The 12,429-nt window shown below is 42.9% G+C and overlaps 1 protein-coding gene across 2 annotated transcripts in view; it reads right to left on the bottom strand.

Annotated features, from left to right (window-relative positions):
• Positions 1–12,429, bottom strand: part of HECW1 (HECT, C2 and WW domain containing E3 ubiquitin protein ligase 1) — a 327,801-nt gene that overhangs the window by 96,077 nt on the left and 219,295 nt on the right. Inside the window, exon 8 of one of the 2 annotated variants that reach the window (XM_066584919.1) lies at positions 166–308. The exons of the other annotated variant lie outside the window; for it this stretch is intronic. Within the exon in view, the coding sequence (XP_066441016.1) occupies positions 166–308 (143 nt within the window). The remainder of the gene's footprint in view (positions 1–165; positions 309–12,429) is intronic. 2 annotated transcript variants of the gene reach the window in all.

The following is a 12,429-nucleotide window of genomic DNA, read 5'->3' as shown; positions in this document are numbered from 1 at the left end:
ATGATGGAGTCCATTTGGTTTCTGTTCAGCTGCCCACCATTTCACGGGATGAAAAAGCGCTTTGGAGTTTCCAAACTTCTGTAGGGCACTGGAGATATAAATAAGGTATAAAATTACATAGGCTGTAGGAGTTTTCTTTTCCTTAAGTTACAAAGCAATGCTCACCCAATGGCGTGTCTTTCCAAAAGCCTCTGCACTGGCATAGAGAGCTTTCCCAAAAATCGTTTGATGATTGGGCGGCTCTTTGCAAACTTGTCTTTTACTTCAATTTCTAATACATCAGTTGGAAGGGAGACAAAGCTGAATAGCTGTAAAAACAAGAGATCTTGATTAGACAGGCTAAGGTGTATGCCTTCAATTTATTGACACTTGAGTGAGACTGAGCTGTAGTACCAGGCACAGTAACCTGTATGTGCCCATTTATAAAATGAAGTGGCCATATACCTCACTAGACTACCTTGGCCACCTTGAACACCCCACATTCTGCTGATAAGTTGGAACCTGATGATCAAAAACACAGCATATCTTAAGGAAGGCTATCAATATCTTATCACTGGAAAACCCCTTCAAGTTTTTAAGAGGTGCAACTGCTCAAGGGCGGATAGTGCTAGTAAAAACAGCCATGAAGCGAAGGTCTAATTTTTGAGGGAACTTGCTGCCATGTTTTCCCTTATTGTGTGTACAGTTGTGCTAGACTTAGTGGTCCCCAACCACATATGGCTTATGAACCCTTGCTACATGGGTTGGCATGAGAGTCTGGACTTCTGACCATACTGTATGTACTGGCAATTGACAATATTAAAGACATAATCTAAGTGCCATTCAGATGATATAATACTAGGGTCAAATTTCACGATATTTAACAGGAAATCTTTGCAATTTCACAAATTCACGTTTCTCCGCATTAGGTCAGGGATACCCAGCAACTTTGGCTGTGACACATGTCCAAAGAATGTACTATGGTCCTGTTACATTGTATCCTAGTGTAAGTGAATTTGGTTGCATTGTGACTCGCAAGCTGTTGCGGCCCGATATCCACAAGAAATTCATCAGTTTTGGATAACTTGTAAATGTAAGGTCATAATTGCGGCAACCTGTGTCTTGCTATGCGACTTAATTTACATTAGGATGCAATGTTGCAGGGCCAAAGTGCGATCTTAGGCTGTGCAATGTATGTTGCAGCCAAGGTTGTCATGTGGTCGTAATCTAAAAACTCCCATTTTTTTGTTGAAAGTGGCTTTCAACCATCACTGAGAGCTGAATGGGGCTTAATAGGTATAAAAGGATGGGACCTCTGTTCTAGACAATGCTTGCTATTATTTCTTTATACCTGTAGAGCCAGAATCCATACATTCCTTCTTAGTGCTCTCCTTAAGGAGAGATGACACACCTCCCAACCCACATCACAGGCCTCTCACTAGCCAAGTCAGGATCCTACTGCACACTGATGAGGGGCAAATAGCCCGAAACAGCTGTCTGTGTATAGATTCTGGCTTGATTTTCAATTCCCAATCATTGCTCTAAAGATCTGTAGAAGGGGTCAAGCATTGATTTGAAAGAATGCTGCCATCCAATAGGTGGCGCTGCAGAAGTATTGTTCCATCTTCCTTATTTGCATAATATATGAAGAGACACGACTTTTAATGAATTGAGCGCATCTGGCTCCTTCATGCACCTTCTTAGGAATGTACACCAGGTTCACCCTGGCGTACATTTCTGGTGTAATTTATTCTAGTTTCTGGAGTAAATAATATATAAATCTGATAGTCCAGGCAGCCATGCCCCCTCTGACAAGCCCCACCCACTTTTCGGGAAAGTGTTCAGAGTAACGTTAAAAGAGAAAAAGTTGCAAATTGTTTTTTCTAGAAAGTGGTGATAATCACGGCCACATAGTAAAACACAACAAAACCATTGATTTCAATGGTTTCATTTTCACTATCGGGATTCTTGCCAATTAATTGTACAGGCGAGAAAAGATTGGACTTGCCATAGTATTAACTGTGTGCAGGAAAGATAAGGCAGGACCTAGCTTACCACAATTTTTTTCAAACACTGCACTTTAGCGCAGAGTTTGAACAGCCCGAGAAGGGGAAAGAAAACCCTGTTCATGCGCAACTATGCTACGTAATAGCAAGTGTAGTTCCACATACGGCTCTGTGAAAGCATCCTAAGGGGTATGAGGCATAGATGACAGGTAGAAGCTTTGTGTCCAGGACTATGCATCTGTCACAGACTTACTCCTCCCTTATGAGTACCTGCAGGCTCCCTTCTATATCAGAGCATTGGTTTTGTTATGAGGGAAGTGTGGCAGGCTAAATATGTTATATGGACACTGTGGCTGGGTCTTTAGTGGAGACAGAGTGATCAACTAATGGGATTACTGTGGCTGGTCTTGTTATGGGGGCATTGTGGCACTTGAAAAATATTTTAATAGTGCACAACAAATGTACGCTACTGGGCAAAAGTTGTAGAACACCTTACTTTTTTCCAGTTTTTATTGATATTTACACAGTTTAATGTCTCAAATGCACTTTGAAATGAAACCATAGAACAAATAAACAAGTTAAGTTGAATAAAAATGGAATAACTTTGCTTCTCCAAATTAAATCTAGATTTTTGACTCTTCACAGTCGCCCCCTGTAGCTGATATAACAGCTTTACACAATGGAGGCATTCTTTATACAATTGTATTCAGATATTCTTCAGAAATTTTTTCCCAGCATTGTTGCAGAAGTTCCCACAAATGTGCTGGACTTGTAGGTTACTTTACTTTCACCCCTCTGTCCAGTTCATCCCAAACAATTTCAATGAGGTTTAAGTCTGGAGAATCTGCAGGCCTTTCCATTCTTTGAATCCTACATCTTCTTCTTGTCTTGTTAAGTGGTTCTGACATAATCTAGAAGTATGTTTTGGATTATTGTCTTTAATATGAACCCCTGACCAATCAGGAGTACACCAGAGGGCATTGCATGGCATATCAAAATGTTGTAGTAGCCCTTTTTCTCCAGTGTATCAGTCACTCTGGATTCAGAGTTGGCAAGTTGCCAACTCTGAATCCAACTACAGAGCCCCAGACCATCACACTTCCTCCTCCATGCTTGAGAGTTGGTGTCACTCAGTCAGCAACCATCCTTTCACCTACTTGACAATGTACAATAACCCTGCAAAATGTACTAAAAATGTCAAATTTTGTTTCATCAGTCCATAAGACCTTCTTCCACTCTTCAGTAGTCCACTGGAGGTGCTGCTTGGCCCAGCCAAATCATATTTCTATTTTGCAATCTTAGCAGCGGCCTTCTTGCTGATGTCAGACGTGCAGATAGAAGTCTTCTCTTCACATTTGAAATGGAAACTTGTTTATTTTTTACTGCATTAAGCCGTGCTGGAACATTTTGTGCCGTGGGGCGCTGATCACGCAAAGTGTTGACTCTCAAAAGCTTGTCATCTGATTTTGTAGTGGCCTTTGGTCTGACCTCTTTCTGACAGAGTTTCCTCCAGTTTCCAAGTGCCTTTTGATGGTATAGGAAACTGTACTGACTGCCACTTTAGCTGTCTTTGTAATTTTTCTGTGGCACAGACATACACTTCTAAGTGTTAGAATTGTCTGTCTTCTCTTATTGCCTTTTTCTTGCCATTATAATAACAATAAGTTCTATCCAGAAGAGCAAAACTGTCTAAATTCTGCTCTACAGAGAATTGTAATGCAGTCTGTTCCAACACTGATTATATAGAATCAGAGGGTTTGAAAGTAATCTACAAAAGTTGAGACACCTTTAGGAATGGTTTGCATCCTATTTCAAACCATAATATGCTTTCTGTATTGCAGAGCAGCTGTCCTTGATGTATTCCATGAAAAAAGGCGTGTGCGTGAAATCATAAATTCATACTATGTTGCATTTCAGGTTAAACTTTCAAATGTTATGTTTTTTACTTACTTTTCAACCATTTTACATTATTTGCTGGACATGAACTGTTTTAATGTCAAAAATAACTGGAAAAATTGAGGTGTACTACAACTTTTGACTGGTACATTATTTCCCACTTTTCCATCTCCATAAATGATGATTACAATCTATGTAATCTATGTGCGGCACTGTGGAATATCTTGCAGCTGTGTCAATAAATGTTGCTTCAGTTGCACTAAAAGCCTCAGCATTTTTTGGCAATATCACTATCCGCAAAACCACAATGGAAGATTATAGATTAGTTATGTCAGCTTTAGAAGATATCAGCAATTCTGGTAGTGAAACAGCAATGGGTGCAAAACTCGCACATCATAATTTAAATATAAATGTTGTCTATTGCAATTAACATCTCACTGGCAACAATGTGAAATATTTATTAGATGCTCTTTTAATTATCCTCTAAAAGCATGTAGCGCTGCATGCCAGGGGACAGAAAATAGTCCCACACACCAATTAATGTGCACTCGCTGAAAGACATTTTAAGAAAATGATTACATATGATTTCAAAGAAATAATTCAAACTGACATCTGTGTTTGGTAAATCCCCAAAATCTCTATTCACTGCTAGACGCTTGCTAAAATGTAGCATCCTGTGCAGAGCATATTCTGCTTAGTGTATTCAGAGATCCACTACTGTTTTGTGGCCTCCTAGCTTTTGGCAGCTGCTGGTACAATTATGCAGCAAGGACACAAGGAATGTCATAATGTCATAGCATTACTGAAGTGGCACTAGGATGGACCTCTACCACCGTAACCCTGGATCCTGGCGCTAAGGTCATCACTGCAGAGTCGGACATTGTACCGGCACAATTGTCACCTTGGCTCTACATCACACATTTCTAATGTAACTTTAATGAATATATTTTAGGCTAAGTTCATATCTGCATTAGCATTCTGTTTTCCTGCTCAAGTATGGAAGCAGGAAAACAAAGTCTCCTGGATAAGCGGATCCGTCTCATAACAAAAGCAAACTGTGCCGAACAGACCCCATTGGCTAAAATGAGGTCCGTTCGGTTCCTGCACCTGTCCTGCATTTTTACCTGACAAAAAAGTCCTGCATGCACAGCTTTTTTGTCCGGCATTTCATACCGGATCAGTGTCGGAGGCTCTCAACAGAGCCTTTGCCGAAAATGTGTACAGAGCCTTATACAGTTATTTCTAAATTGCTCTGCTACAGGGGTTTTCCAGGATTAAAATACTGATGACCTGTCTTCAGGATAATCCTCCGGATCGGTCTTCAATATCAAATCACTATCTCGGAGTCTCACCAATCAGCTGTTTAAAGAGGCTGTGACACTTTACTGCACACCAGGCACAGCACTGTACATTTCATAGTGGTAGTATCTATATAGTAGCTCAGTCTCATTCACTTGAATGGGACTGAGCTGCACTTAGGCTACATGATAAATGAACATGATAACGTCACTAGCCTTAAAAGAGACCATGGAGCTTGAGTGATCGTGGGGGTTCCAAGCGGCAAAGCTCCACCAATCACCTATCATGAGAATGGGTCATCAATATCCTAATCTTGGAGAACCCCTTCAAGTAAAATACTTTATGTGATACTTCAGCATTAGCCCAGAAGAATGTACCAGAAGCTTTTGGAAATGCTGAATGCCTTTATTCTACTTAAAGGGGTTCTGACATGAATAATGTTTTTATGCTTTAGCAGCCATTGTTCCCTGGTCTGCCTAATGGACCCAGGGAACCCATGGCTTAATGGCTGCTAAAACATAAAAACATAATACTTACCTTGTCTCCTGTTGTTGTTGATATGGGGGGGGGGGTCATCTCCCAGCAGGCGCTGCTCTTCCTCTTCTTCCTCCACAAGCTGCGCTGCTCCGGGATCGCGAGCATGCGCAGTGGAGAGGTGCCCTCTGACAGGAGTCAGGACGGGCCGCGTCTCCACTGCGCACGCGCAGAATTTCGGAGTTCAGCCAGGACGCATATTACTGTTTTCAGCCGCACTTAAGCAGCGCTGCTGATTAGAGCCGCCTGATTGGCTCTTCGGCACCACGGGACTACACAGCGTGCACGCGGATTGCCTTCTGCAGCCGTGTGCACTACACACTACAGTTAAGCAGACGTGCGCTACACACTACACTTAAGCAGCACGGGGTTAGGGTTTAGGGTTAGGTTTAGGGTTAGTGTTTAGGGTTAGTTTTAGTGTTAGGTATAGGGTTAGGGTTAGTGTTTAGGGTTAGGTTTAGGGTTGGGGTTAGGTAACCCTAACCCTAAACCTAACCCTAAACCTAACCCCGTGCTTCTTAAGTGTAGTGTGTAGTGCACGTCTGCTTAACTGTAGTGTGTAGTGCACGTCTGCTGAAGGCAATGCGCGTGCACGCTGTGTAGTCATGTGGTGCCGAAGAGCCAATCAGGTGGCTCTAATCAGCAGCGCTGCTTAAGTGCGGCTGAAAAAAGAAATATGCAGCCAGGACGGACGGGCCGCCCACAGCAAGCACTGCTTGTGATGTGCTTGCTGTGGGCGGCCCGTCCGTTCCCCTCGGAAGTGGCTGACGGACGGAGCAGAACAGGAAGCGGTCACTTTGACCGCTCCTGCTCTGCTTCTACAAGCCACAGAAAAAGATGCCGGCTGGAGGGGACATGCCTGGTGATCGTCCTGGCCAGGCAAGGTGAGTAAAATTTTTTTTTTTTAATGGCAGAACCCCTTTAACCCCTTGAGTGGCGGGTTTCCTACCACCCTGTCGTGCCCACCAGGGCAGGTTTTTTAAAATGGTCTAATCACTGAATTTCAACTAATTTTGCAGTTTCGTCTCAAGAGCCATAACTTTTTCATTTTTCCATTGACACGGCCATATAAGGGCTTGTTTTTTGCGGGACAAGTTGTGATTTTTTTAAACAGGGGGGAGGAAAAAAGGAAATGGGGAAAAAAGAAAAAAAGGGGCCATGTCATTAAGGGGTTAAATAATGTATTAACTTCCTTCTCTGGGTCATTACGACGCACACGGATACCACACGTGTGATTGTATTTTTGATTTTTTTACAAAGTAAAGGGAGACAAGTGTTTTTTCTATTTTTTTAATAATTTTTTTACTTTTTTTAAATTTTTTTTTTTCCCTTTAGGGGACTTCCACAGGGACCCATCAGGACCCCTGATCACATTCCGGGTGTCCGATGGTGACAGCCCTTTACATGCTGCAGTGACAGCCCTTTACATGCTGCAGTCACATAGACTGCAGCATGTAAAGGGTTAACACAGCAGAGATCAGAGGTTTTCTCTGATCTCTGCTTTAAGAGCTGGTACCTAGCTGTCCTCTGACAGCTAACAACCAGCTCTCCCTGCCACAGAGACCATCGGCTTGCTTCTGACAAGCCGATGGTCTCTATGGCAACCTGTAAACAAACCAGTGCAGGAGATTGCCGACATATCGGCAATATCTTCTGCTGGTTTTTCAAAGCCCTTGCACTGCTCTGTGGGGGTCTGTGCAGGCAGAGCACACTGTCACAGCTTGTGGCATTGTGCTCTGCAGCTCCCGTAGTGATACATAGCCCGGAAATCTTCCGGGCTATGTCACTATGAGCAGTGGAGCTCGTCCCGGAAAATTTCCGGGCGTGCCACTCAAGGGGTTAAAGGCTTGATTTTCAACTTCAAGACTATCTGCTTTGAGTGAATTTGGTTTAAATGGGACTTCTGCTAGTTCGGTAGTGTAGCTATGCCATACTATAATGAAGACTATAACAAACTGTAATGTTTATTGATGTTGGAATAATTACTTAATTTAGGTGATACTCAAAGGGAATCCTAGCCTTATCAATCAGATATGCCTAATTATATATCGTGGAAGAATACAGAGAAACAACACATGAGTGTTTCTAGCAGTTCTTCTGCTTTATTGCAAGAGGTTACATAGTATAACAACCCCTACAACGTCAACCAATCAAAGTCTACAACATGTGTGATACTTGTCTCTTAGCAAAACATTACAAAGGTTTATTATGACAAAGCTGCATGCTCAGTGCTGTTGACAATTCACTACAATGCGTGTCTTTTGCACACGTACTACATGGTACAAATATTATGCACTTAACACTACTGTGCAAAATATAATTCAATACGTTCACATCAGTGATTGATTATGGAAAAAGTGCAGTAAAAAAGTGTATGAAAAATGAAGGCATGTGTTACACTTATTAGATCACGAAACCTAGGTAGCCCCTCTACACTGTTTCTACTAAATATAGAGAGCCTTGAAATGGATTATACTAATAGTATACCACATATAGAGAATGCAGAGTGGGCAGATGCACCTGAACCATCCTTTCTGAGGGCAACGAATGGCCTCTCTACCACACAAGCAACACCAATGGCACATGGTAGGTGGGAACTCTGTTGGGTATTTGCATTGGGACCCAAAAAAAACCCAGTTACGCCTCTGATACCGTGACTCACACTACTTCACAGTTGGGTTGGGAGGTAACTTACTTGGTCACTGTAGGTTTTGCATTGCATTGCTTATTTTTTATATTATACAAATCTTTAATATTATTCTTTTTATTTGAAATGTAGGAAATTCTCATCCGTCTACCTATCACACATATTTATAGTATACAAGTGTGCGTAGCAATTCTACCTTGACATAAAGTGCAGCTTCCATCTAGTGTACAGAGACAGTATCTATCTCTATGGTCATAGAAAGTACATACTGTATATAATAAAAGGGGATGTGTTAGAAGGTCCAGCAGAGAGCAATAGGTTCTGATTGAAGACACCCAGGGAAGAGGCTCCTTACGAATCTAGTAGGTATTTTACTACAAACTAGGACTTATTTTCTCTGATTAGGGGCCTATTAGTTGCATTTGATCCCAGCCTACCTGAGAGAGCAGTATGTCCTGTATGCAAACTAGATGAAGTCAGGTAGAGGAGCTACAGACAGGTTACATCTCCGCAATCTGTTGCAACAGTTGAAGTGAAATTTGGCAAAATAGCTTTAACCCTTATTTTTTGCATACGATGCTATTGTAGTGGCCTGAAGTGAATGGAAAGTTCCAGAGTGTGTTTGGATGATTTATGTCTGTATTGTGCTTTTGTACGTCCTTGTTTTGCTTTAAGCATGAATCAGTGTTATGCTTATTGCATGTCTGCAGCCCCTCAAGGGTTAAAGGGGTTGTCCCACGAAAGCAAGTGGGGGTATACACTTCTGTATGGCCATATTAATGCACTTTGTAATATACATCGTGCATTAAATATGAGCCATACAGAAGTTATTCACTTACCTGCTCCGTTGCTAGCGTCCTCGTCTCCATGGTGCCGTCTAATTTCAGCGTCTAATCTCCCGATTAGACGCGCTTGCGCAGTCCGGTCTTCTCCCTTCTGAATGGGGCCGCTCGTGCTAGAGAGCTGCTCCTCGTAGCTCCGCCCCGTCACGTGTGCCGTTCCAGCCAATCAGGAGGCTGGAATCGGCAATGGAACGCACAGAGCCCACGGTGCACCATGGGAGAAGACCTGCGGTCCACCGTGGGTGAAGATCCCGGCGGCCATCTTCGCAAGGTAAGTAAGAAGTCACCGGAGCGCGGGGATTCGGGTAAGTACTATCCGGTTTTTTTTTTTAAACCCCTGCATTGGGTTTGTCTCGCGCCGAACGGGGGGCTATTGAAAAAAAAACAAAAAACGTTTTGGCGCGGGACAACCCCTTTAAGTGTCTAGGTTTGCCTGGGAATGTATCTTTTGTGAGTCACATGACTGTGTTACATATGTGTGTTTGCAAGGTGCAAGAAAGAAGAGAGAGGAGAGAGAGGAGAAAGTTGAAGAGAGGAAAAGGAAGGTAGAGTCTGCCTGCTCTCAGATTACCATTAGTCTGGGTGTGGAGAAGATGGGGGAGGCAGAGAGATTGCTGGATGCACGACCTCCGCGGATGTAACTGCAAGTATCCTGTGAGTTATTGAGAGCAAGCCAGTGTTGAGAGCTTTTCTTCCAGGAAAGTAAGCAAAACACAGATAATTGGAAAGTGGACTTTGTATGAATGCCCCATGTACCTCCACTGCTGCTTAGCTAAATATTGCCATTGGACTGTATTCTAAGTTGTTCAGTAAAGTGGACATCATCGACCTTTCCTGGTGTGTCCAGAACAGTACTACTTTGTGTGGGCTCTGTTTATTCTCAAGAAGAGTTGCACCAAAGGAAGGAATGGTGGCATCACCTGTGACCAATAAGGACTTTCAGGTAATTATGTCTGGTTACAACCCCTGCTCATTTACTTGTGAACTCCCACTGTGGTGATGTGGACGGGTCCCGTTCTACCTAGAACTGGGGAGAGGACAGTAGAGCTGCTGTGACAAGTGACCATGTCTACCCCACCGTCTCCTCGGCTGTGGGCCTGCTCTGCGGACGCTGCACTATTTTCATCTTTGCATTGTAAAAGACATAACTGGTTGACATAGCCGTATGAGGGCTTGTTTTTTGGGGGGGATGTTTTTTTTTTAATGACACCCCTCTGGTGTACATATAATGTGTTGTAGAACTTTTATTACTTTTTTTGGAGGGGAGATGGAACCCTCCCTCCCCCCAGAAATTCCACCATTGGTTTGGGGTTTTGTTTTTACATCGTACGCCATTCAGTAAAAATAACCTGATAATCTTTTTATCAGCATAATTAGTGCAATACCAAATTTATATACATTTTTTTAACACTTTTTAGAAATCACAGCTGCAGGGGGATCAGTAGACTTATTCGTTAATTTCACAGACTGAAATCCTTTAGAAACTAAAACGTAACTTTTAATTATACTTTCATAAAATAATATGCAAAGGAAGAGGGCCTCATAAAAACAATTTCAGATTTACAGATGATTCATTCCGTTATGCACCTTCTTGTATCTGGTTAGGCGCCCCGCCGGGTCTATTCGAGGATCAGGTACAGAGTCTGCCTTTAGCCCAGTGTCCCAAAAAAAGGGAATTTCATCAATAGCCAAGACTAGTTTTAACGTAGCAATAATGCTAGTTTAATTGTCCAGGGTATAGGGTTGTCCTGCCTCAACCTCAATTTCTTTCTATATTCTGACCCTGTGATCCCTGAGGTTGGTACAACCAACCTTAAGAAGATGTACTAAGAATGCCCTATAGTACTCATCTAAGCTCAAGATCCAGTGCTAATCAATGGTATCTCGGCTAAGGTAGGTGGTAAGAGAACCAAAATAAACAGAGAGTCTGGCAGCAACTCTAGCCCTAAAGGTAGGTTGCCTCGGTCAATAACATAGTGTGACGACGACGAATATCTTGATTATATCTTAGATAAATCTCTGGTTTATCAAGAGAAGGTCCTGTCGCATGGCATGTGGTATGGGCTCATTAATAGTGTATAGTAGCCTATGTGCTCTGATAAATACGCCATTCAGAAAACTAGCGGCGAGAAAAATCCTGAGCTACTGCTGGTCTATGAGTCACTTACTGTCTGAGTAGTTCATACCTCCTACAATCAGACAAAAGGCCCATTTAGACACAACGATAATCACTCGAAAGATGTCGCTCAAGCGACTTTTGAGCGATCATCATTGTGTCATTTACAGCGCAAGATGATCGCTCAAGATGAGCGATCACCTTGTGCTGCCAGTGGAGGATGCAAAAGACAAGCGGAGTGTCCCCCCTTGTCTTCTGCACACAGCTGTTTCCCCGCTCCGAGCGCCGGCTGCTATACAGCCGATCGCTGGGAGCAGAGGATGCAGAAAACAAGCGGGGTGTCCCCGCTTGTCCTCTGCGTACAGCTGTTCCCCGCTGGAAGCGCCCGGCTGTTATAAAGCCGAGCGCTCCCAGCAGAGGATGCAGAAGACAAGCGGTGTGTGACCGCTTATCTTCTGCATCCAGATGTTTTCTGTACAGAGCGCCCGGCTGTTATACAGCCAAGCGCTCCGTGCCGGGTATGGAGAACAGAGCTGGACCTCTCTGTTCTTCATACTCAGCCTGTTATCAGGGACGGGATACAGCTGAAACAATAGTATCAGCTGTATCCCAATCTGAATCCCTGATAAGGCTCATCATCGTCTTTCAGCACGCTGAAAGACAACGATGAGCAAAGGGGTAACGAAAACTGCATGATGTCAGTGCAGTTACACAATGATAATTTTGAGCGATAATTATTGTATCTAAATTGGTCTAAAGGTATAACCTGCCAATTAGCCAAGATGGAAAATACCCATTATCCCCCAGAGTAAACAGGAAGAGCATTAGTTGCTCTCTGAACGCATCAATATGCAAACCCTACTATAGATGAGCTTCTGAATGGTGTATTTATCAGAGGACATAGGCTACTATACACTGTTAATGAGCGCATACCACATGCCATGCGACAGGACCTTCTCTTGATATACCAGAGATTTATCTAAGGTATAATCAAGATATTCGTCGTCGACATTCTTATTGGCCGATAACTCGGTATGCGTTCTGGTAGGTCATATTTGTTCTAGCCCAGCTTAGGATCAATCACACGATATCCGTTACTGTGCCTGTTGT

This window comes from Eleutherodactylus coqui, chromosome 12 (genome assembly GCF_035609145.1).
Source record: "Eleutherodactylus coqui strain aEleCoq1 chromosome 12, aEleCoq1.hap1, whole genome shotgun sequence".
In the NCBI taxonomy this organism is placed as follows: domain Eukaryota; kingdom Metazoa; phylum Chordata; class Amphibia; order Anura; family Eleutherodactylidae; genus Eleutherodactylus; species Eleutherodactylus coqui.
This window is presented reverse-complemented; position numbering and strand designations above follow the sequence as displayed.